This window comes from Pholcus phalangioides, unplaced genomic scaffold, assembly GCF_987345545.1.
Source record: "Pholcus phalangioides strain wild (caught in Gottingen) unplaced genomic scaffold, Ppha-v1.0 ptg000041l_1, whole genome shotgun sequence".
NCBI classification, from domain to species: Eukaryota; Metazoa; Arthropoda; class Arachnida; order Araneae; family Pholcidae; genus Pholcus; species Pholcus phalangioides.
The window spans coordinates 5,344,140-5,370,162 of NW_028301627.1; the positions used below are offsets into that span (position 1 = coordinate 5,344,140).

Sequence of the window (26,023 nt, forward strand, 5' to 3'; positions counted from 1 at the left end):
TACTTGTGACATAATTTGAAATTTCATAAATTGCACTCAATATATCAGCTACAGATAGATTGTGTAAATAGTGCTGATTATTATCATGAATGAATCGAATGAATGGTGCTTTTTACAAAATGCTGACTTGATGCCTTATTTGTAAGTCATGAAATTGAAATATGAAGAAATTATTCTTCCCTATCATTTGTTCTCATCAACACTGAGTATTAAGATGAAAGATTGAATTCTGAACAGGAACACTGTGGCAAAGTATAGTAACATGTGATTTTTTGTAACTCTGCAAGTGCAAAACTTCAGTCATACCATTCAAATTTTAACATAGTATTATGGTAAGAGAGATGTAATAAAGAAGTAATGTGTTAAATATCACAAATTTAAAATTTTCATTGAATGATGCTTCATTAATGGCTGTCATACTGAAAAAGGTTTTGTTACACTATGTTACACTGAACTGATGAAAGTGACAATTAATTTTGAAATGAACATATTTCTTGTCAATAAAAGTAATTTGAAGTTCATAAATAAAGGACTTTTTTATTCAAATACACAGCTAATAAAACCTTTCAAAATTGTTACTATATTAAAAATTACCATTGATAAAAAATCCTCCTGTAACAGCAGTAAATTAAACATATGACTGCATGAATATCAAAAGTAGTAATCAAGGAAACAGTTATTTTCCGGATATTATGCTGAGGTGAGCTCGGAAAGAAAAGTCATCACGTCTCCGCCGGGACTCGAACCCAGGCCTCTTGCATACCGGGCAAGAGGCCTGGGTTCGAGTCCCGGCGGAGACGTGATGACTTTTCTTTCCGAGCTCACCTCAGCATAATATCCGGAAAATAACTGTTTCCTTGATATCTCTGGCTGAGAAAGAAGGCATCTATATCTCTCTAAAAGTAGTAATGTTTTAGAAATGAGTTTCTTCCACATTTAGTGGAAACTTATTCGTCCTGCTGTTTTTTTTCATGGTTTCTTTCAACTCGGAAGGAGCTTCCAAATCTTGACAGTGACATACCTGATGAACTTGGTAGATGTGTCAAATTGCTTTTAGGCACGCTTTTAAATTCTGCCGAACTCAGAAGAATTTCCTCGTCTTTTCCATTCATTCATTCTAATCTGAGAAATCAATTACAACATACAACTGCTAAAAAAAATTTTGTTTTTCAATGTTCCAATGCAGTGAGGCGAAAGAGGATTTTTATATTTTCTGATATTTTGTAATTATTATTTGTAATAATGTTTTCTAACGATCTTTAAAATAAGATAAAAATTTTCATTTTGCAGTAGTACGGTAGAGATCAGTGTCATTTAATAAATGAATAATGTTTAATTGTTTTGTTACTTAAAAAAGTTAAAAATAACTTTGTCAATTAGATTGAAATTAGATGAAAGAATTTCAAACTTTCAATGAAATTTCTCTAGGTCTGATGAAAGGCTTCAGTTAGATATCTTATCTTGGTCAAAGGACTGATCTAAGTTTTCTAATTCATTTTACATGTGAATAGTTAAATTGTCATAGTCCTAATTCCAATTTATTAGGGGTGTTAAAATGTATTTGTCATACAAATACAAATACAAATACAAATACAACGCCACAACAGGCAAAATGCCCAACGAGGTGGCTGATAAAAAGATGCCCATAAAAATATGGTTGTCATATGTTTCAAAAATACAGCAACCCAATTAAAAATGCAATTAACACAAATTATCTTACATTATAGTGCAAATGATGAATACGGAAGGAAGACTGGTTTTTCTCCCGCTTGGAAGAAGCAGGGTCAGCAGTTTTTTCCAAGAGGAAGAAACTGTCCAACTCTTCAAAAGACTGATGCAGTTATTAATTTGCATACATAATTAAATTAGTGAAATTAAATTTACTTAATGTTATAAAAAATATACCTTTCCTATATCAAAAGCATAAATTCTAACTTATATGATAAATTATTAAAGAAAAACTAGTTTCTTCTGGCCGATTTTTTCCGCTTCGGGAGAAACTGTCCAACCCTGTCCCAGTGTGAACTCTTTTGTGTCGGTTGAAACTGCTACTTTGAGAAAAAATTTTTTGACAGATATCACACTCGTAGGGCTTCTCTCTAGTATGGACCCTGAGGTGTGATTTTAAATCACCAACTTGAGAAAATGTTTTACCACAGATTTCACACTCATATGGCTTTTCGCCCGTATGGAATCTTTTGTGTACATTTAAATCTCCCACACGAGAAAACTTTCTACCACAGACTTCACACTCGTGTGGCTTCTCTCCAGTGTGGACTATTTTGTGACTGTTTAAATTGCTACTTCGAGAAAATGTTTTATGACAGATACTACATTTGTGTGGCTTCTCTCCTGTGTGGACTCTTTTGTGTTTGTTCAATCCACCTACTCCAGAAAATGTTTTACCACAGATATGGCATTCATATGGCTTCTCTCCAGTATGGCGCATATGGTGTAATTTTAAATGGATCAGTTGAGAAAATTTTCTACCGCAGATTTCACAGTCATGTGGCTTCACTCCAGTGTGGACTCTTTTGTGAATGTTTAAATTGCTACTTCGAGAAAATGTTTTATGACAGACATTACATTTGTGTGGCTTCTCTCCTGTGTGGACTCTTTTGTGTGTGTTCAATCCACCTACTCCAGAGAATGTTTTACCACAGATATGACATTCATGTGGCTTCTCTCCAGTATGGAGCCTATGGTGTAATTTTAAATGGATCAGTTGAGAAAATGTTCTATGGCAGATTTCACACTCATGTGGCTTCTCTCCCGCATGGACTCTTTGGTGATTTTTTAAACAGCTATGGCTGGGAAATATTTTACTACAGACATCACACTTATGTGACATCTCAGTGTGCAAATTTCTGTGCATGTTTAAATTGATATTTTGGCAAAATGTTTTACCACAGATATCACATTTATGTGGCTTCTCTGCCATGTGGAATCTTTTCTGTAGGTTTAAATGGTCCAATCTAGAAAATGTTTTACCACAGATTTCACAATCACATCGTCTCTTCTGTACTCACTCAAATTCTTACAGCTTGAAAACGTGCAACTACAGATATAACATACGTTTGGCTTCTGAGTGTGGACTATTCTGTGTTGGTTCAAATAGATGATAATATATTGCTCCAGAAAATATTTTATCACAAATATCACATTTATATGGCTTCTCTCCTGTATGGTGTGTTTGGTATGCTTATGTATATTTAAACTTCGCGAAATACAATTCTGACTACAAAATTGACTATATGGCTCCTTCTCATTGTGAATATTTGTTTGCCTGTTTGAAGTGTTAGTTCCAGGATCCGCTATTGAACAGACATTGTAGGTACTTTTATGTGTGTGTGTCTTTTTCACATAGATTTAAATTGCTTATTTGATTTAAAATAAATTCACCACACATAATAACACACATGTGTTTTCTGCAGTATGGGCATTTCAGTCTAATATATTTATGGATATAAATCTAAATTATTCCCTTTCATCAATGTTCTTCTGCAGCACTGACACTCATGTGAGATTTCTTCATCAAAAAATTAATCAGAAACTACAGATTGCATTCAAATTTATACAAAACTGACATTTTCATCTACATTATCTTCACTACGTGATCTTGCAGACTATCATCCACACTATTAAAGCTGTGTTTGAATGGATAGCAGACAACCAAGTCTGTTATAGTTTCTTCGATTCTTGTGAAGTTCAATGTTTTTCCAAAGCTTTTTTCTATGCGTATCCTCTTGTAAACATTCTGATGTTTTATCCTGCAGGTTACGATGAGAATCTTTGATAATCTGTAAAAGAAAAGGATTATCATCACAAAGTTCTAAATCTATTTCAATCAAGACTGACAACGTTTTGGGAAATTTTGGTAAAAGCAATGGTATACCTTACTGTCAAAAAGCTCAGCCTCAATAACCATACGTGAAAAATAAAAATAGAAATAAAGATAAAATCTACAATCAAATAAAAAATTGTGAAATTGAAAAAAAACCACCAAATTTAAACAGTTATATATGACTGATATTAATTTATTGCACAGATTTTTTCAGCTCAAAACTCATCAACTGGACAGAAGCGCTAACAAAGCATCAGAGACAGAAACTAAATTACTCTTTCAGACATTAAGATTTTCTGGCACATTTTAGATTTAGATAGTGTTTTAATCTGTTTCTAGTTTCTATTAATTTTTTTGCAAGAGAAAAGTACAAGCCAGAGTTTTTGTGTCATATTTTGTCAGTTTGAGGTTTTGGTGCTTTCAAGATCCCCTATCAAAGACTCCAGGTGGTTTTTACCTACGAGTGGTTTTAGTTCTTTTTCAAATTATGAAAATACTTGGTATTTAAAGACTTGGGGCCCTGAGCCAGTTGGATGCATATATAGAAATTCATGGATACAACAAGCAAATCGCCAACGAGGCGGGTGATAGATAGCCATGCATAACGTTTATAATTACAGTAAACCAAAATAGAAACAAAAACGAAGAACTGAAAGAAGTTGAGAAACTAAAACTATAAAAACTAAAAAAGGATGTAGACCTACACTGTGGCTACAAAAAATATTGCTCCTATTAATCGAAACATTGCCATCAAAATAAAACATTGTAATATGCAAAAAAGTAGGTTTTCGTCATGTTATATACCTGTTGTGTTCGAGCGTTTTTGACGTCAAAACCCAACCCTGGTTAAAACATTGCTCTAACTTTACATTGATTTGAGGAAAAATTCCTAAAAGTTTTAAAGTAAGAACTTCATAATACAGTTTAACTTTGGCAACATTATTTGGCATTAAAAATCCATTTGAAAAAAATGAGAGAGAAAGAATTTTGAAAAATTCTCATACAAAATCAGAAAGAAGCACAATATCTGTGCAGAATAGAGAAAGTGATAAATGTCAGGGAAAGAAGAAACCCACCATCATTTGATTTTTTTATGTTAAATGGTAACTGATATCTTTCGCTGATGATACAGTGCTGTACGTTGAGGACACTGAAATAGAATGTCTTATAAAAAAGTAGAAGAGGATCAAAATCAATTTATGGCTAGTCAAAGATAAACTGAAATTAAATGTATAAAAAAACTAAATACATGTTTTTGAAAAACAGTAGCGTAAATACTAACACGCATCAAGATCCCTATCCACTGCCAATACAACTGTCAAAGAGAATAGGGTGTCTGAATATCATTTTGGCATGCTTATACAAGATAATTTGAAATGTACATGAGATTGCAAGAAAATTTAAAAAAAAACACTTTCTTTAGCTGTTACATATACAAATACAACGCCACAACAGGCAAAATGCTCAACGAGGTGGCTGAGAAAAAGATGTCCATAACAAATATGGATGTCATATATTATTAAAGAACAGCAACTCAATTGTACAATACCCATAATAATACATATGGTTGCCTAATTCTAAGTATGGATAGCTTCTCGATTCACCCCAACATGTTTATCGTATTTTTTTTAAACGTGTCAATTGTGTTACAATTTACTACCTCCGGGGGTAAGCTATTCCATTTATTGACAGCCCTATTAGAGAAAAATTCCCTGCTACACCATAACCTAGAATTGTCCCTTACCAAACGATACTCTTGTCCCCTTGTAAATTGATGGGGTACTAATAATCTTATCCATACCATTGAAAATTTTGAACACTTCGATCATATCTCCCCGACACCTGCATTCATCCAATGTTAACATATTCAAAAAATGAAGTCTCTCTTCATAACTCAAGTCTGTGTGCCAATAAGGACACGCGTAGCTCTTCTCTGCACCCCTTCAACCAAGTTTAATGATAAAATAAACTTTAAATACGAAAATAAACTTCAATATATTTTTAGCAAGAAATTCCTCAAAGATGTATTTTCTGCATGGACATATTCAATATTGAATTACGGAATTCGTGCTTGGGGGTGGGAATGATAGCAACATATACAATAGAATAAGGTTCCAAATAACAAATTCTTCCAACCAAAATAAAACATAATTCCCATAAGTTAGCACTTGGACAAAAGTATATGTACAAGATTTAAGAAAAAGGAGAAATTACGCCTTGTGCCTTCGTAAGCATTTTGCATGGCCAGTCTTCTCATTACTCCAATATCTTGACTATGAAATATTTCTTTATATTTGTTTTTTGAGAGCTTTTTCACATATAGATGGAGCATCAATTCTCACGCTTCTTTTTTGCATGAATCTGGTCATTATTAGATAATCTCGTTCACCATTTTTGTGTCAAGATCTCCCTTCAGATTTTTTTACGCTAAAAAATGGTAAATTTTCCAAAAACTATGTCTCATTATCTTCTCACTATGTGTATTTACTAATACATTCTTGTAATTGTGAATAATTTGTCACTGTGTAAGACACTTAAAAAAAGCATTTTTCTTAAGTCTTTTGAAATGTTTTCAGCAGCCCAATGTTTGGGAAAACGAGCAACTTGAGTCATTTATTTGACCAGTCACTTTGTTCTTTACGTTACTCAAGATTGATTTGAGTATCCCAAAGTAAGGAGGGCCTTACTTTTTTGATGGAAAACATTCATTGTCATACAAAAATGAAAGATATTGACCTCAAGAAATGGGAAAATAAATCAATTCAAAAGCGGTAGTTTACTGCGTCCCACCTTATTGTTAAATGGACAACTATTATTAAACAGGATTTGCAATGTATAAGCTAGATAAATAAAATGCCTCACTGTTACTGCTGCTTGTGAGTGAGCCTTAGAACAGAAATATGCAACATTCTAATTTACACAGAATCGTTGATGGTTTTGAAACTGTTATGGAGCTCCAATGTCTGAAACAAAATTAATATTTCTTTAGTATAAACCAGTTTTATTTATAGCACCAATAAGATAATTCACAGCTATTCATGTAAAACCCCAGGAAAAACCATCGGTTCTAACAGAAAACACACATGTTTTCTCAATCACCAGGTTGCGCCATCATTCATACCAAGATGCGAGTGATTGACAGTTCTTTTTCAACCCATTTATTTTCCTTTAGTTGTGTTTTTGACCGGGCCTTCCAGTTACAAAAAACAAATGAAACCAGGCCACAAACCTCCCAAGGTTCAAAACCCCTGTAAGCAAACATGTGTCCCGTTGGGGGCACAGTTGGAGGCCAGGCGAAGATGGTTTTCCATGGTTGCCAACTTTGAAGCGTGCATGTGAGCTTATCTCTTCACCTGCATAGGGGCTTATAAGAGAGAAAATACAGACATATTATCTGCCTCTTTTGTGTCCAGATTTTCTGTGTACAGGTCAGCGGTTATATCAGACACTCCCTCACTGAGGGTGTTATTAGTGAAAGAAAGAAGGAGGGAGATGATTGTCCACCTCTTTCTTCCCACCTATACCAATAACCGTTTTTTTTTTTTTTTTTGTGAACTGGAGGGATGGACTTGTTACCCTCAAAGTTTATCAACGTCACCCCCTGGGGACCCAACCAGCACTCTCAAAGTCTTTTTTCCTGAAACGGTAGTCTACACCATTATGTGCTAGAAACCTTGGTCTGAATAGCAGCCGTATTCCGCACGAGAACTTTTACGGCCGAAAAGTATGGCTGTTGTGCAAGAGAAAAAGATCGGTGATTGTTTGTTTATGTGAGATGTCTCTGAAAACTACAATCAAATGCTGTTATAAAAATCTCCAAGAGACCGGAGAGATCACTTTGTTAGGGGCTGTTCAAGTATTATGTCAGCAAATTTTCAGCCATTTTTGACCTCCTCTCCCTCTTGTCAGCAAAACTCTGACCCTCCCCCCACCACCACCACCACCACCAGCAAAACTTTGTCATTAGCCCTGGCCCCTGCTTCCCAATGCATATTTGTGGGATCAGAGACGTATGCGAGAGGGGCAAAATTAAAATTTTGGAAGAAAATATGTATGTGTTATTATAATCAATTCATGTTAATTTCAATGTTATTTGAAGAACTCAAAATTTCTTTTCAAGAAATTTATTGCGACCCACCTTCTAAGCCATATATAATAGGCCCTTTCACAGTGAAAGGACATGGGTTCGATACCCTGCAAGGGCAATTGAATTTTCTCTCTTTCCTAAATAAATCTTCACGTCAGCCAGATGTTAAAGGCCTTCATATGGATAGCCAGGAGTAACATCCTCGAATAGCGCCACTTGGCATTGAATATACCAGAAAGTATACAAGAAACAACTAGCGCCATCTGGATAAAAACTATCTAGAACAGAGGTCTTCAATGCATGAATCATACTGAAATCAGGATGATTTCAGTCCTTGATCACAGTTTGTACAAGGTGCTTAATAGGAACGTCGATCAAGTGCTTGCGAGCACGAAACCGGACACGAGCATCCAGCACTCTAGGTGATTCAGGGAGCACAGTGGTGCTCGTGAGCAATGGTTTGAGTATGCCTGATCTAGAACAACGACCCAGAGAGCGCAATTATGTCGCCATTAAGCCGGATTTTCCTGCAAGTAGAATTTCTTCACCTTGTGCAACGTGAAAACGCTGATTTGTTGAAATATTTTAATTCAGCTTTTTTGACCAATCAACACACTGTAGAAAACCTGCTCCTAGGAAAACCCAGCTTTAGCAACTTATCGTCGGAAAAAAGTCGCCAGCTTGGCGTGGCCTTCTATACCAAAGCTGTTCCAAGCTGAACTATAAGCTTCTCATCACAGTCTTCCATTAAGGGGGTGGGGGCACTCCCCTCTAATGTACATGTTCCGGACAGAGCCAAGATCCTTGACGGGTGATTGACCAACGGGGCTTATATTTATCAACATCTTGTCTCATTAACGCCAATACTTTTAATAAACAAACTGAGAGCACCTGTTCCAAACTGAGTATAGAGGCACCCCCCCCCTTTCATCTGCTATAAAGAAAAAAAGTGCTTTCTTCCTACGAATACGTTAAAATGCGCCTACATCTACTGACCTGCACTTGAAGGCAAAGTATAATTATGACAACTCATAATAACCATTTAAATATCGAGATCAGCGAAAACACGATCAGCCAAGCTTTTATCGGGTAAATATTGTCGACTGTGACTGAACTCAGCTCACAGGATAAACAAAGATAAAGTTGGTAGTGGTTGTTTTTCCGAAAACAACCAAAGATTTTATTAGAGAAATCCGATTTAGATTTGTCCTAACAAGAACAACTTTAAAGAACTTTTAATGGAGACGAAATTGGAAATTTTGTCTAAAGCAATGTTTCAAAAAGCTGGGGAAAAAAAACCGATTGTCATATTAATTTAAAAAAACTATAACAACCACTACGAACTTTATTCCTTGTTTATGTCGAGAGTCAAGTGCAGTCACAGACGACAATGTTTACGCGCCGGTCACGGCTGTTGAGATCGTGTTGTCGGCGATGTTGATCGTTAAATGGTCATAACTTGTCACCAAGGGATTCAATTAGGATTCCACCTAGTACGGATTCACTAATTCCTTGGGCGGATTCGTTCGCGTCAAGTTCACATTCGAGGACAGGTCAGCAGATGCGTGCAGGGCAGTGTTTCTCAACTGCCGCCGTGAGTGGTTAACCGTGTCATTTTTACCCATTTATTTCCCGTTAGCCGTGTGTATGACCGGGCCTTCCACTCGTAAAAAAGAAATCAACCGGGCCTTGCGCTTCCAAAGGTTGAGAACCACTGGCGCAGGGGCTTTTTGATGGAGAGTGGAAATAGTATTTTTTGAATCGAGGGTATGAGTTCATATTATTTTCTAAACATTTTTGTTGTAACACATGTGTTAATGAAAAAGATGGTCGTTATTTCTTATCGTTTGGCTCAGGGTCTGGGGCCCGTTGGCCATATAGCTCCCCCTGGTGGGGGAAAGGCAAAGTTCGTTTTTAAGTTGACAGGTTCATTGAAAGCAACACACCTGACACCAGGCCATAGTTAGCTAGGTCCTTATTTTTAACTTATTATGTATAAAATATACAGGGTATCATGTTTCTACTCTAGTGGATTCAATTAATTTTATGGAAGTTTATAAAGTAATCATTATATCATTTATAAATAAAACTGAAGTCAGTCGCTCGCAGAAATTTGCTGAGAAAAACTAAACGAGGGGAAAATGTATCCACTCTCCCTATCACTGCTCTTTCATCTCATTTTAACAACCCTCAAAGCATCATGGGAAATGAACTACAGAGAGTAAGACATTCCAGAAAACTTTATTTCCTCCGTTTGTTTTTTTTAATGACTCAAGCTTCAAAGTTACAGCTGAAAAATAAACCATGCAATGGCCACTGTTCATAAATCTGCACGAATCTCAAGTAGAAAAAAAATTAGGAGGAACATTGATCTTGCATGGTCGCTGAAACATTTATCAATTGCCAAATATTAACTGTTTGTCACCCTGGGTTGTTTGGTTGAATCCTTGGTTTAAAAAAAAAACAGGTTTTTTCTAGCAAATCAAATGAAAGTGGCCTAAATATAATTTTTTCCTTGAAAAATGTCATATTGGTTCATTATTAGCCAAAATGTTTCATTTTTACCACATTTTATATCCTTGGGGTACATTCTGATGGTATATCTTTAAATGACATAAGATTTTATAAGTGGTTTTCTCAGAAAGTCTCATAAAAGTGGCCAGATTATATATATATTTTTCATATGAAGTATCTTAGTTATTTAAAGTTATATACAAAAGCCAAAATTTCTCATTCTTACAACATTTTCTAACGTTTGGCTACATTCTGATGCTCTATCTTTAGCAAATTCATGAATAAGGATTGCATCACACATCTAAATGTAGTGGTGTATTATCTCACAGGTTTCTTTTTTCCTTCACAAAGAAGCAGCAGCAGTAGTAACACCATCATGCTAGGGACAGGTGGTCCTTTAATCCAATAAAGACACCAGCTGTCCCTAAAGGACAAAGACTAGTATACTTTTTTTTTTCTTTCAAACCGAGCAAAACTCAGGTCTATCACCATTTATGGGCGATTTACTACCTAGTAAGTTGTGCCGGAAGTGTAACTGTACCTAACAGTCTGACTGTGTATGTAGTGTCGTGTTTGATTTTTCCTGCCATCTAAACTGAAGAGCCAAAAACACTGGTACAGGCATGCGTATGCAAATAAAGAGATATGGAACCAATCAGAGTACGGCGCTGCAGTCGGCAACACTTATATAACACAAAAAGTGTCTGGCATAGTTGTTAGATCGGTTACTGCTGCTACAATGGCAGGTTATCAAGATTTAAGTGAGTTTGAAAGTGGTGTTATAGTCGGCGCACGAGAGATGGGACATAGCGATGAAATTTGGATTTTCACATATGACCATTTCATGAGTGTACCGTGAATATTGGGAATCCGGTAAACAGTTAAATCTACAACATCGCTTGTGGCCGGAAAAAGATCATGCAAGAACAGGACCAACGACGACTGACGAGAATCACTAAATGTGACAGACGTGCAACCCTTCGGCAAATTACTGCAGATTTCAATGCTGGGCAATCAAGAAGTGTCAGCGTGCGAACCATTCAACGAAACATCATCGATATGGGCTTTCGGAGCCAAAGGCCCACTCGTGTAACCTTGATGACTGCACGACACAAAGCTTTACACCTCACCTGGGCCCGACAACACCGACATTGGACCGTTGAGGACTGGAAACACGTTGCCTGGTCTGACGAGTCTCTGTTCCAATTGCTTTGAGCTGATGGACGTGTACGGGTATGGAGACAACCTCATGAATCCATGGACCCTACATGTCAACTGGGGACTGTTCAAGCTGGTGGAAGCTGTGTGATGGTATGGGGCGTGTGCAGTTGGTTGGCGTGATATGGGACCCCTGATACGTCTAGATACGACTCTGACAGCTACGTAAGCATCCTGTCTGATCACCTGCGCCCATTCATGTCCATTGTGCATTTCAACGGACTTGGGCAATTTCAGCAGGACAATGTGACACCCCACACGTCCAGAATTGCTACAAAGTGTCTCCAGGAACACTCTTCTGACTTTAGACACTTGCGCTGGCCACCTAAATCCCCAGACATGAACATTATTGAACATATCTGGGATGCCTTGCAGCGTGCTGTTCATAAGAGATCTCCACCCCCTATTACTCCTACGGATTTATGGACAGCCCTGCAGGATTCATGGTGTCAATTACCTCCAGCACTACTTCAGACATTAGTAGAGTCCATGCCATGTCGTGTTGTGGCACTTCTGCATGCTTGCGGGGGGACCCTACAAGATATTAGGCAGGTTTACCAGTTTTTTTGGCTCTTCAGTCTATATTTCAGAAGTGAATTGAGTGATGTGTTATGATTGAATTTGTGCTGTTTGTAGGTCTGTTGCACTCTGTGGTGAGATTGTTTAATGGGAGATTGGTTCACATTCGCGCCTTGAAGTTGGGAACCACAGAAAGCCAACTTCAGCCGACCACCACTATGGCGACAGTGGGGTTCAAACCCGGGCCCTCTCAATGGGAGTCCGTCACTATGACCACTCGACCACCATAGCGGCAGACTAGTGTACTAGTAGTTACATTACCTCACAGACATTTTCTTTTCCATAAGAAGTAGCACATCTCACACTGTATATCACCCAGTGTTATAACCAACCAACTCACACCCAGTGTTAATATTCAGTATTTTTCTTAATACTTTTATGGTTAAGCCCAATTAATCAAGGTTCTACTGTATAGTAGTAACAGATTTATAAAAAATAATCAGCTGTATACACGGTGATTAAAATTAAAGTTTTGATTCCAAAACTATACTATAAGTACTTGTCAGAATGACTTGAAAATTTACATGGATACTCCTGAAACAGTGGAAGTTTCTTTCGCAAAAGAAAAAAAATGCAAAATGTAAAGTAGATGATGCTGTACTTGGCCAGCAGTATAATCTATTTTGTGCAACCATGTCATTTCGGCACTTCCACAGCATCAGTGTGGGGATAGAACAACTTTTATTAAGATGCACATTGCAATACTAACAAAGCAGCTGCTGAAGACCCATTTTGACAATAACAGGATGGCACGACACCAGGATGGCCATCAGTTCGCTTGACCTTAACCCTTGCAACTTCTGGCTGTGGGGGGCACCTCAAAATGTTATGAACAGTGGTCGGATTGCAAACTTTGGTGAATTGCAATCTCCAGCACATCCCTTATATGTTAGAAGTTCCTCAGGAATATTAACGTGGGGGCGCATTTGGTTTAATAAAGGTGAATTGCCAGTGCATCCATATCATGACCATGGCATATTCTGATCTGTTGTTGAACAAGAATTTTTGTGCATTCACCTCATAGCCAGAACACTGTGGACAACATATTTAACATTGTAGTTATTTGTTCAATTACTTCATTTTTTTTGTGATGTTTCCATGAATTATGAAATCGTGCAATGCTATAATTACGTTATCATTTTCCCATGATTGGCTATCGTTTCCATTCTGCGAGCAAATTTCCCACATGTTAAAAATGTAAAATTAATGACATGATCTAAGTATTTTTTTCCCCTTTACCGAATAAAATTGCATTTTTTCAGGAATATTCATGTTAATTTTCAAGTCATTCTGACAATTGTTCTTTTTTTTACAGTTTTTAAAATCAGAACCTTAGTTATAATCCCCCTGTATATCGTAAATCATCGCTAATCAATCTGCATTATTTATACTTCATTAAATACATTATATTCACCTAATTTTTATTATAGTTTTTTGCAAAATAGCTTCCTAATTAAGCATACTGAAAGCAACTGAAGAAAACATCTTTATATTATGATTAAGAATTATATTATGATTATTTTAACATTAAAAGAATTTTCAAATATGAAGTAATCCATTTAGTTAAGCAAAAAGTAATTAAATTGCAAAAGTTGGTTTTTGTTAAAATGTAAGAAACATTTATTGATTAATTAACATAAGAATAGTGTTAATTACATAAATAAACATTTCATTTTAATTAATTATTAGAAGTTTGAATGATTTTTCAGAAATTTTATTGTTTTTAATGTTAATACAAAAAAAAAACTGGTTTAAATCAAAAAAACTTTTTTAGGTTTTTTACCAACCCTGGCCGCGGGTAACTTGAGTGATGTAGAACTGCACTGGGGGGCCACTTAAGTACTCTAAAACTATGTCACATGTCACTCAAGGGATCTCTAAATGTGACACGCTTAAATTTTTTTTGGTTTAAATAGCATTAAAATTAAAAACAATAACATTTCTGAAAATCATTCAAACTTCTAACAATTAATTTAAATAAAATGTTTATTAATGTAATTAAACACTATTCCCATATCAATTTATCAGTAAATATTTCTTACATTTCAACAGAAACCCACTTTTGCAATTTAATTATTTTTTTGCCTAATTAATTACTTCGTGTTTTAAAATTCTTAATGTTATTATTAACCGTATAATTTGAGTGTTTTCTCCAGTTGCTTTCAGTATACTTAATTAGAAAGCTATTTTACAAAAACTGATAAAAATTAGGTGAATATAATGTATTTAATGAACAGCAGATTCATGAATGTATAATGCAGATTAATTAGCAATGATTTATGATATACAGAGTGATTATAACTAAAGTTCTGATTTAAAACACTGTAGAAGAAGAGCCATTATCAAAATGACTTGAAAATTTATATGAATATTCCTGAAGCAATGGAATTTTATATAGCAAAGAGGGAAAAAATACTTAAAAATGGAAAATTAATGACACTACTCATCCAACTCAAATTTGCTGGTGGAATGAGGATGATGGCCATTTAGGGCAAAATGATAACTTAATTATCATGGCACAATTTCATAATTCATGGAAACATCACAAAAATGAAGTAATTAAACAAAACTACAACTTAGTCAAGAAATGTTGAATATATTGTCCACCCTAAAATGGCAATGAGGTGAAAGCACAAAAATGCTCGTTCAACAACAGATCATAGTATGCCATGGTCGTGATGTGTATTGCTTCCAATTCACCAAAGTCTGTAATCCAACCTCTGTTCATATCATCAGAATATACCCCAAGAATATAAAATGTGATAAGAATAAAACATTGGTTAATAATGAACCAATATGATATTGTTCAAAAGAAAAAAATTATATTTAGGCCACTTTTATGTGATTTTTTGAAAAACCACTTGGTAAAAACCTATGTGGGTTAAACCAAACAACCGTGCTTGGTGGCTACATGATTGTGAATGAATCGAAAGAGAGACAGAGAAACACAGCAACATTAAATTGCTTTAATATTATAAACAAGCGCAGAATAGAACTGATATCAATAATAATGAAATCGATCACAACAGAAAGTGTCAATTGGTTTTTGTGTTTGGGATTTTCTCAGCGCTTCTGTCACGTTAGTGGTTTTGAGCTGAAAAATGTATAATAAATTAATATCAGTCATATAATTGTTTGCATCAAGAGTGTTTTGAATTTCGTAGCTTTTTATTTGGTTTTAGGCATTATCTTTACTTGGATTTTTAATTATATTAGATTTAGATTTTGTGATAATGAAACGTTTTCTTTTGCAGATAATCGAAGCTTCCCATCATAATTTGCAAGACAAAACAACCAAACCTCTGCAAGAGGATATGCAGAGAAAAGTTTTCAGAGAACAAACTTCACAATAAACCTAGAAACAATTACACATTCGTCTACTCACATCTTAAACAGTATGGGTGGATAGTCCACAAGATCATATAAAGAAAAACGTAATGTAGATGAAATTGATGCCAGTTTCTTTAAATTCAGACACAATACATAGTTTTTGATGGATTTCTTTGTTAAGAGAACTCACATGAGTGTCAGTGCTGCCAAAGAACATTAGAAAGGGAAGGATTTATACTAGTGTCTCTGAAGATATTAGACTTAAATCTCCATACTGTAAAAAAACACAGTGTGATGTGTGTGTGCTAAAACATTTTTTCGACTTGAGAATTTAAAATTATACTACAGGGTTCATACTGGAGAGAAACTGGGCGAGAGTGAAATCTGTTGTAAAACTCTAGCAGCAGCAATCTGAATATGCACAAAAGAGTCTACATGGAAGAGAAGCCACATGCTTGCAAAATTTGTGGTAAAACATTCTCTCAACTAAGCAGTTTAAAGTTACATAACAGCGTCCATAGTGGAGAGAGGCCACACAAGTGCGATATCTGTAGTAAAATGTTTTCTCGTTTGGCCGCGTTAAAATTACACTACAGAGTTCACACTGGAGAGAAGCCGCACGAGTGTGATATCTGTCATAAAACATTTTCTCACCTTGGCAGTCTTAAACGACATAAAATTGTACACATGGGAGAAAAGCCACACCAGTGTGAAATCTGTGGTAAAACATTTAATCAACTGACTGCATTAAAATCACACCTCAGAATTCACACTGGAGAGAAGCCATATGAGTGTGATATCTGTAGTAAAACGTTTTCTAGTAACAGCAGTTTGAACACTCACAAAAGAGTGCACACTGGGGAGAAGCCACATGAATGTGATATCTGTGGTAAAAAATTCTCTCAACTAGGCGGTTTAAAGGCACATAACAGGGTTCACAGTGGAGAAATGTCACACAAGTGTGATATCTGTCATAAAACATTTTCTCGAAGTAGCGGTCTCACCCAACATCAGTGTGTGCACACGAGAGAGAAGCCACATGAATGTGAGATTTGTTATCAGAGGTTTTGGACCAGTTTGTATCTGAAGAAGCACAAGTTGGTTCATTTTGAAGGGGGATCAAATGAAATTAGTAGCATCAAGCAAGAGAGTGTCTCAGTATGAGAGTATGTGATACCACGCCATCTCACTGGAAGAACCTACACCTCTTCAAAGTGATAGAGAGGGTGTTAGAAGTAAGGCGGCCCTCTCAGCAATGAAGACTCTCAAGAGAAACTTAACTTCATGTTTAGCAATAACAACAAAAGAACAAAATTAACTATGAGAACATGTTAGCTGAAAAGGAAAAGCATGAAAGTTACAATATTTGTTACATATTAATACATGAGGAAACAAGATATCAATATTACATTAGCCCTGCAAATTTGCACGTGTGCACGTCTTGCCACATCACTCCCCTCAGTGTTAGCAGATCCTGAAACGCACAGTTCTACTACTCCGTGTGACATAACTTGAGGACTGTCCAGTTCTGAAAATGGAGTTTGGCTCAGATGAGCTTTGTGTAGTAGAAACCTGGAGTGAATCATTGAGAGAGTCACGTTGTACGAACGCAGGCTTGGGCTGGTTCAGGAGCACCTATTTCTTTTTTGTTGAAATCTGCAGCAGAAACACCTTTGAACGTGTTTGAGCACCTGGTAGAGCCCATCGTATGGAGGCTGTAGGTTTTTGCGCACAGCATCGTTCCAGGCACATGGTGCACAAACACATGGGTGCACTTGTCCAGTTTCGGAATGTACACCACCTGTTTGGAATGCCATTTAGATGGCTGTGGGTGGATTTTGTTGAATGCCTTGTGTAGATGATGCAGGATCGACATTTCGTCAAAAAAAATGTTATATTCAAGTCTATTTTTACAGATTTTCTTGGTGATAAACCTGCGGGAACCATCGACTCTACTCTACTGTACACTTCTGGGAGGAAAAAATACTCGTCATGCCGTCTCTGGGTTTTTCTCCGCCATCTCCTCCCGATACAAGAGCCGTATCACGTCACCATTCGATTCGGAACGTAGCCGCCAAACCACCCCTCCCCAAGAATGGTCTCGTCTCGCAGCCGTCTCTGGGTTTTTCTCCGCCATCTCCTCCCGATACAAGAGCCGTATGACGTCACCATTCGATTCGGAACGTAGCCGCCAAACCACCCCTCCCCGAGAGTGGTCTCGTCTCGCAACTACTGCTGCCACCTGGATTTCGCTGTCGAAGTGGGCGTTTCACCGCTTGTATTTAAGTGTCGCTACCCATGGACTTTCACGATGCAGGATCGACATTTCGTCAAAAAAAATGTTATATTCAAGTCTATTTTTACAGGTTAGTTCGCTTCACATTTTCATACCAACTTATTTAATCTTTATAAATTTAATATTCTTTGTGTCGATCCTGCATCCGACGTTTAAAATTATTAGGTACTGTGTGTTTCTATTTTTTGCTCAACCATCAATTTTTTACTTAAAATATATGTGTGCTTTAAAGAAAAACCCTTTTCGCTCCGGTCCTTGTTACCACCATTCAAAATTGCTCCATTCAAAACCTCTTCCCTTTTTCCCTCTTGTCCTTTTTACCCACTTGGCTAGCTTGCTTCTACTGGCGGGAGATATCGAATCCAACCCTGGGCCTAGGGTCAGCCACTCCCCAACACGCTCTCAAAATAGATCAAATCCTTCATCTGAATCTTCGACTCTTTCGGATAACTCATCCATTCTCCGTAATATTCAAGACACCCAAGTAGCCATTCTTGACAAACTTACCCTCCTCACCCAAAAACAGGACTCATTCAGTCATCAGCTAAGTGATCTATCCCACCGTCTTAGTGCAGTTGAGGAAAAACTTTCCCCAGTAGAGGAACTCCAAAGCCAAGTCTACGACCTCTCCTCTAATCTCTCTGAACTCCAATCCTCCCTTACCAATAAAGTCATCGATCTTGAGGATCGTTCTCGACGGGATAACTTGATTTTCCGAAACATTCCTGAAGAATCTGACTTCGAGTCCTCCTCCACCCTCGAATCCAAAATCATCCAATGCTGTTCTGATCACCTTGACGTAAATATTACACCTAGTGAGATAGACCGCTGTCACAGATTAGGTTCCAAAAAGACCCACGGATCCAGACTTACCATAATAAAATTCAACAAATTTAAAATAAAAAGTGAGATTCTAAAAAATGCCTCGAAACTTAAAAACAGCAACATATCTATCTCAGAAGATTTCTCTTTCGATACACGCAAGCTTCGTGGTCAAATTTGGAGAGCCAGTCAAAAATACCGTGACGAAGGCATTAAAGTAAAACTTATCCACAATTTTGCACTCATAAATAATACCAAATATGTCTGGGATCCCGATATTAATGATATCCGCCCCATCTTCCCCGCTCATACTGCTTCGAACCTTTCTATGCCCTCCCTCTCCTCCCATATTTCCTCGGTACCCCCTTTAGGCTACTCCCCCCGAGCAACCCTTCCGTCTACACAACCTCCAAATTAAAAAATACCTACCAGTTGGGAACTATTAACACTCGCAGCCTGAAAAACAAAACTGATTTTCTAGAATCATTCTTACTCATCCATAATCCCCATTTTCTTGGTGTTACAGAGTCATGGCTAAATAATACAATCTCTAATTCCGAAATTTTGCCACCCGATTACAATGCTTTTCGAAAGGATAGAAACTCTCGGGGGGGCGGGGTCTTACTTATTTTCAAAAAATCTATCCCTTTAACTGAAATTCTATTAGATTCCGAACTCGAAATTGTTGGAGCCGAATGGCTTCAACCCAACTGTCCCCCACTTGCCATCTTTTCTGTCTATTTCCCTCCCTCTCCTGATTTCCACCTTTTTGAACAACTGGAAATTATTCTTGAAAAATTTTATAAAACACATTCTATTCTTATCTCCGGAGACTGGAATCTTCCCGGCATTGACTGGAAAAATATGGAATCCCTGTCCGGCAATCACGGAATTAATAACAAAGTCCTAGATATCTTCCTTAAATTTAACTTGGTCCAATCCATTTTTGAACCCACAAGAACCACCCTCTACTCCAGCTCTACCTTAGATCTCATTGCTACCTCCAATCGAATTTCAGTCCTTTCCACCTCCATCTTTGAGGGTTGCTCCGACCATAATATCCCAGTCATTAACTTTTCCCTCCGCCACTCTATCCCATCCTACAAACTCGCCCCTAAACGTAATTTCAACAAGGCAAATTATCCACTTATGCAAAATATTTTTCGCTCTCACTTCAATGATTTCTTATCCATATCCTCTTCTAACAATATCCACACCCTCTGGACCTCTTTTAAATGTATTATAGACAAATGCTTAACTACAGTTCCAATTAAAAATGTTTCTCCTAAGTCTTTTTTTAATCCATGGATCACCAGAGATATTATTCATTTAAAGAGGAAAATCCGCCGAATCGCCTTCAAATATAAAACTAACAAATCCAATTCACTCAAATCCATAATTTCAGCCTCCACCCGAGACCTCAGAAACCTCATTTCCGTCCAAAAGTCCAGATACCTCTCTCATTCTCTACCCCATTACTTAAAAACCAATCCAACAAAATTCTGGAGTTATCTTAGACCTAAATCTGTTGGTCCCACTTCCCTGAGAAGTTCAAATAAATATACATTTTCTCCTTCAGAGATGGCTACCGAATTCAATTTAGCTTTCTGCTCGGTTTTCTCAATAGACCCCTCTCCTCCCCAATACTCTTTTTTTGATTCTATCCACAACTCACCCCCTATATCCTTCTCCAAACAAGGTATCCTAAAACTTTTGAAAAAACTGAAACCCCATTCTGTTGGCCCTGACGACATCCCAAATTCTATTCTTAAATTCTGTGCTGATGAAGTCGCCGACTATCTTTTAATCCTGTTCAATGTTTCACTAAATTCTGCTACCCTCCCGAACGACTGGAAAATCAATAAAATTATTCCTATCCACAAAACGGGTTCACTTTCCAATCCCCTTAACTTCAGGCCAATAGCAATCACTTCCTCCTGCTGTAAAATCTTCGAGCATATTGTAGCAAAAGAAATCCGTATCCACTTAGACTCCATCAGCTTCTTTTTCCCCAACCAACACGGCCTTAGACAATCTCTCTCTACTACCTCTCAACTGGCCCTCTTCATCCACGACCTCTCTGAAGCCATTGATAAAAACCTACAAACTGATGTCGTATTCCTAGATTTCTCTAAAGCCTTTGATAAAGTTCCCCACGATAAACTTCTTCTCAAACTCTCCCGCCTTGGCCTTAACGTTCAATTACTTAACTGGGTGGAGGCTTTCCTAAAACACCGTAAACAGTTTGTTCATTTTAATGATCATAACTCGTCATCCGCCTCCGTAAAGTCTGGGACCCCTCAAGGATCGGTCCTCTCCCCGTTACTTTTCCTAATTTATATCAATGACCTTCCTCAATCCCTCAACTGCACCACTAGACTTTTTGCTGATGACTGTGTAATTTACCGTATCATTCTCCATCAATCTGATCAAGAACTTCTCCAACATAACCTGGCTTCCATCGCCGACTGGTGTTCCGTATGGCAAATGCCAATGAATATCTCAAAAACGGTTCACATGAAAGTTACCCGTAAACTTCTTCCTCTTGAATACTCCTACTCCATCAATCATTTACCGTTATCCCAAGTTTCACATATCAAATACCTTGGTGTCATTATTTCAGCCGACCTACGTTGGAACAAACACATCGACTACATTTACCAGAAGTGTCTTAACAAACTTTTCTTCCTCCGCCGCAATCTTAAACACTCTACTCGGGATATCAGACTTCTCTGTTACCAAACTTATATATCCCCCGTCCTCTCCTACGCCGCTGAAATCTGGGACCCTTACACCTCCAGTAATATAGACAAACTTGAATCTATTCAAAATAAATCCGCCCGATTTGTTCACGACTGCTGGTCATCTTTCATTTCTGTGTCCGAACTTAAAAATGAACTTCATCTCCTCCCTCTCTCTACTCTTCGTTTCATCTCTCGATTAACATTGCTTTATAAAATTTTCCATGGTCAGTTCAACATGGATACTTCTGGTATCTTAGCCAAACCATCCTACATCTCTAGAAGACTCGACCATTCCCTTAAAATAAAACCTATTTTTGCTTCCACTGACTGCTTTAAATACAGCTTCTTTCCTCATACCATTGGTGAATGGAACAAACTCCCAAGCTCTATTGTTGAATCTCCCTCTATCACTAGTTTTTTATCCAACATCAAACAATATCTTTGTCATTCTCAATCGCATCCTCTTGTATAGGCCCAAGGGCCAACAATATTGTATAAATAAATAAATAAATAGATGACCAAGGAGTGCTGGCTGACTGATGTCATGAGAAGTGGCAAAGAATTTGTTGCAGTCTGACCATACAGAAGCTCTGCAGAAGTACGATTCCATTCTTCTCTCAGTCCTGAGACCTAAAATTACTAAAGGCAAAGCATCAACCCATGATTCATTTTCATAACACATCAATGAAGCCTTTCATGTTCTATGAACTCTTTCAATAATGTCATTAGCTTTAGGATTATATGCGGCTGTACGGTAGATCTCAATACCTAACATTTTAAACAATTTTGTGAATGACATAAAGAGTTCCTTGATCGCAAGAAATACGAATAGGAGCACCAAACCTAGCTACCCAGTGATAGAGAAAAGCTCTAGAAACAGTTTCCGCTGTGACATCCATCACTGGTATTACTTCGACCCATCTTGTGTATCTATCAATTAATGTCAGGCAATATCAAAAATTTGAAATGGTCAGTAGAGAACCAATTAAATCTAAATGAACATGCTGAAATCTACCATTCGGCACTGGTATGTGCCCTAATGGTATGCCTGACGATTTTACCCTTTTGACAAGCAATACAAGTCTGGCACCATTGGGTCACGTTTTTTCCTAACACAAGGCCAAACATTTTTACTTGTTATTTGATTTAATGTGGATCTTGTAACAACATTCGCTGCATTATGAACAGAAAATTTTTGTTTTTCTTAATACTTTAGGTACAAATAAACGTACAAATTTACTATAAATATCACGATACACTTGTTCACCAAAATTAGGTAAATCTAAGGGTTTCAAATTCAAATTAGATTGACTAGAATTTTCTAGGAGAGAATTCAATTTGGCATCAGCCTGCTGTTGTGCCACAAAATTTTCAAAATCAATATTTACAGGAAATTCAATACTTTCAATCCTTGACAATGCATCTGCGACCAGATTTTTACAACCAGGTAAATGACATGACGCACATCAGTAGTGAATTGAGAAATAAACTAAGATGATGCAAGTGTTGGATGAACATTTTTCAAAATTCTATCCAAACGCATTCGTCAATGATTTTTGATCAGTGTACACACAAACATTTCTTCCTTCTAACATATTCCGAAAATGAATAATTGATAAATATATTGCAAGTAATTCTTTATCAAAAGCAGAATATTTACACTGAGAATTATCGAGTTTTACAAAAAAATGACAAGGGTACGAAACCGATTTTAGTGACTATGTAAAGCACCATCAGCTACTGCAATGTCGCTAGCATCTGTAAACAAAGCTAACCTACAGTCAGGCTCCGGATGGGTCAATTGCACATCTGTCAAGTCTCCCGAATTTTTACGAACATCACAAAAATCCCTAGTTGTGCCTAAAAATTCCCTATTTCATTTAAAAAGAATCCCCGCTTCTGAAAACAATCCCTAAGGAATTTCTTGTGGGGCAGAAAATCTTTGGCTGTTTTTTTCACCTTTCGAAATGGCGTCACGCGTCGTAAATGAGGCTTTTTGGATCACGTGATATTTTGAGGGACATACAAGATAACCAATATGGCAACTTCATGTGCGATTCATGAAAAAAACAAATCTAAATTAAAGAAACAGAAATGAATCGTGTTTTCTTCTTTTTAATGGGAGCTAGAAATTCTGAATTTTTTTTTTTTTTAACTTGATCTGTCCTTCCTTCAAAAAATGCTTGATTAAAGCTGCGGAATTTCTGCGATGTAATTTATGTAGGCCCCCATAATTAATTTAAAAACATCGTGAACACTATATGTATTGATGCAATTGGATCATATAAGACAATACGGAGACATTACTTTTCATTTTCCCGCTTGAGAAGACATAAAAACTTGAAATCAATTTTATTGCATGAATATCCCCCTCAAAAGTGGGTCTGGCTCGTTATTTTATATTTAATTTTCTAAGTTTCGTATCTCTAAGCGAGCTCAATATTTCGAAAGCCGAAGATTCGATTCAATTTTTAAAATTATTGATGTGGCGGAAAACCCCACTAAATTTCCGCATTTCTACGCTGAAATCGGCAATTTTGACATTGATCTCTATGGGGGATCATCCACTATATGTCCCTCAGGAGTGATGATGATTATTATTATTATGACGTCTATTCGAAAAGCCTCATAGAGGGAAATTCCTTTTTTAAGAAAGTTTTACAAACCCTCTGATGGTAACAAGAAAAATTGTTTCTCTTATCCTGCAGGGAAATAGCTTAGCAGCCAATGGTCCTGGATAGTAATTGAAGATTATAGTGACGCACATGTGGTCAAAACAACTTTTTTTGTTGACGTACGTATGATAATAAAACATGAATACTGATAAGCAAAAAAAAAATAATCAATCTTAATGATACTTATTCCTCGATAAATTTCCTTTCATCAAACGTTCCAGAAAAAGGGCCGACTTTTTCTTTTTGTACAAGTTGTGTTACGGACATAAACATCGGTCATGGTGGAAAGTCTACTTCACCAAACACCAACTCTGGCCATATCGCTATATTGCAATTTACTACCACTAGTGAGATGGGTTGGAAGTGAAGGCGCTGTCCATCGGTGGGTCGCCTCGAGTTCGTTAGGGAAAATATCTTATCTATAACATTCCTTGGGTTCGAACCCGGGACCCTGACAACGACCTTCACGATGGTAGACGAGCATCTTACCACCATGCCACTGGGGAACATCATGGAAAGACTGGCATCACCCATATGAAATCAAAAACACATCAAGCAAGTCACATAAAGTCTGTCTCTTTCAAAAATTGTCGCTTTTCTCTTTCATCTTTCGATGATTTTGGGGTCATTCACGCAAAATGTTTGTTCACATCGTTTCTGATTGAACACAATATTGTTTTTAGATCACCATTGAAGTTTCAGCCTCCAATTTCAGTTGTTTTTTTTTGCGTAGGGATTTCATTCCCAAGGGTTTAAATACCACGTGAGTAAAATCCCTATTTCATTTGACTTTAATTTATGAGTAGGGATTTTATTCCCTTCTTTGTGAAAAATCCCTTTTTGTTTTTTTCATTAGGGAGTGGTTTTAGTATAAAATACGGGACCACGTGAAAAATCTCCCTTATTTTCATTTTCAAAAGTTGGCAGCTATGCAATTGCGTTAAATGAACGAAAAATGAAAGCATTTTTTATTGAATCAGTAAATGATAGTTGGGCGCTCGCTTTGCGAGCCGTTACTATTGTCTTCTCGATACATGTGAACCGCATTTGATTAAATCGGAAACAAACTCAGGAAACATTTTTCAGTAAATCAATAAATGACAGCAAAGATGGAAAGAAAAATCGGATGGGTTTCAGACCGAATCGCGCACACAACCTTTGGTACGTGAGTCTCGTACTGTAATCATTACTCCAACGGTGGACGTTGCATCTCAGCACAACCAAACGTATCCATTGTTAAACGTATATTAAAATATATATCGGCACTGAAGACTCTCAAGAGAAACTTAACTTCATGTTTATTACAACAACAACACACAAAAGAACAAAATTGGCAATGAGAACATGTTAGCTGAAAAGGGAAAGCGCGCGAGTTACAATATTCGTTACTCATTTATACACGAAGAAACACGATGTCGGTATTACGTCAGCACTACCGATTTGCATGAGTTCACGTCTGTTGTCACAGGGCAAACTCCTCTCGGTACAACGATACCCTTTACCACGATAAAGTGCTACAACGATATTTTTTTTTATATATTTCGCTTAAAATTACCACAATATATTTTTAGATTCCTCATCTGTTTTTAAATACCTTTGAGGGTGTGTAACAACGTCGGAGTTTTGCACCATCTACCTTTCGAAAGTTATTAATGAAGTTGCAATGAAGCTACCTTTTTGTGTAGTACACGAATCGGTTGTGTGGTGAACTACTTCATAGGTTAAACCTGAACTAACCAAATTTTATTAATCACCTAATCAGTTACAATTTTTTGCTGCATTTATAAAAATAAACATTCATAAAGGCAATTTATGTGGGGGCGATAACAACGCCAATTCGGAGACACAGCGACAACAGCATAAACTTGGCGGTGCCCGATAATATTGTCGCATCTCCATATAACGATATCCCCT

General features: G+C 37.0%; 3 protein-coding genes across 9 annotated transcripts in view; 1 reads left to right on the forward strand and 2 right to left on the reverse strand.

Moving 5' to 3' along the window:
- Positions 1-26,023, reverse strand: part of LOC149065135 (uncharacterized) — a 237,526-nt gene that overhangs the window by 96,332 nt on the left and 115,171 nt on the right. The gene's annotated exons all lie outside the window — the stretch shown is intronic.
- LOC149065138 (uncharacterized) lies at positions 846-9,044 on the reverse strand. Of its 7 annotated transcripts, XM_089254475.1 has the most exons (4): positions 8,928-9,044; positions 6,707-6,807; positions 4,921-4,994; positions 846-3,800 (listed from the first exon to the last, which is right to left on the reverse strand). In XM_089254475.1, exon 4 carries the CDS (start codon positions 2,939-2,941, stop codon positions 1,931-1,933), a length of 1,011 nt encoding a protein of 336 aa, XP_089110601.1. In that variant the 5' UTR covers positions 2,942-3,800; positions 4,921-4,994; positions 6,707-6,807; positions 8,928-9,044; the 3' UTR covers positions 846-1,930. The 7 variants fall into 7 exon arrangements, with proteins under 7 accessions (XP_089110601.1, XP_089110597.1, XP_089110600.1 ...); XM_089254471.1 differs by lacking the exon at positions 4,921-4,994; XM_089254474.1 differs by lacking the exon at positions 4,921-4,994 and having other exon boundaries at positions 8,971-9,017.
- On the forward strand, positions 9,323-19,824 carry LOC149065139 (uncharacterized). The gene is made up of 2 exons (XM_089254532.1): positions 9,323-9,698; positions 15,497-19,824. The coding sequence occupies exon 2, from the start codon at positions 17,462-17,464 to the stop codon at positions 19,106-19,108; it is 1,647 nt and encodes a 548-aa protein (XP_089110658.1). The 5' UTR covers positions 9,323-9,698; positions 15,497-17,461; the 3' UTR covers positions 19,109-19,824.

Excerpts from the sequence above, each read along its gene's own strand:
- LOC149065138 (XM_089254476.1), bottom strand. The coding sequence starts at position 2,941 with ATGGCAGAGAAGCCACATAAATGTGATATCTGTGGTAAAACATTTTGC.
- LOC149065139 (XM_089254532.1), top strand. The coding sequence starts at position 17,462 with ATGTTATATTCAAGTCTATTTTTACAGATTTTCTTGGTGATAAACCTG.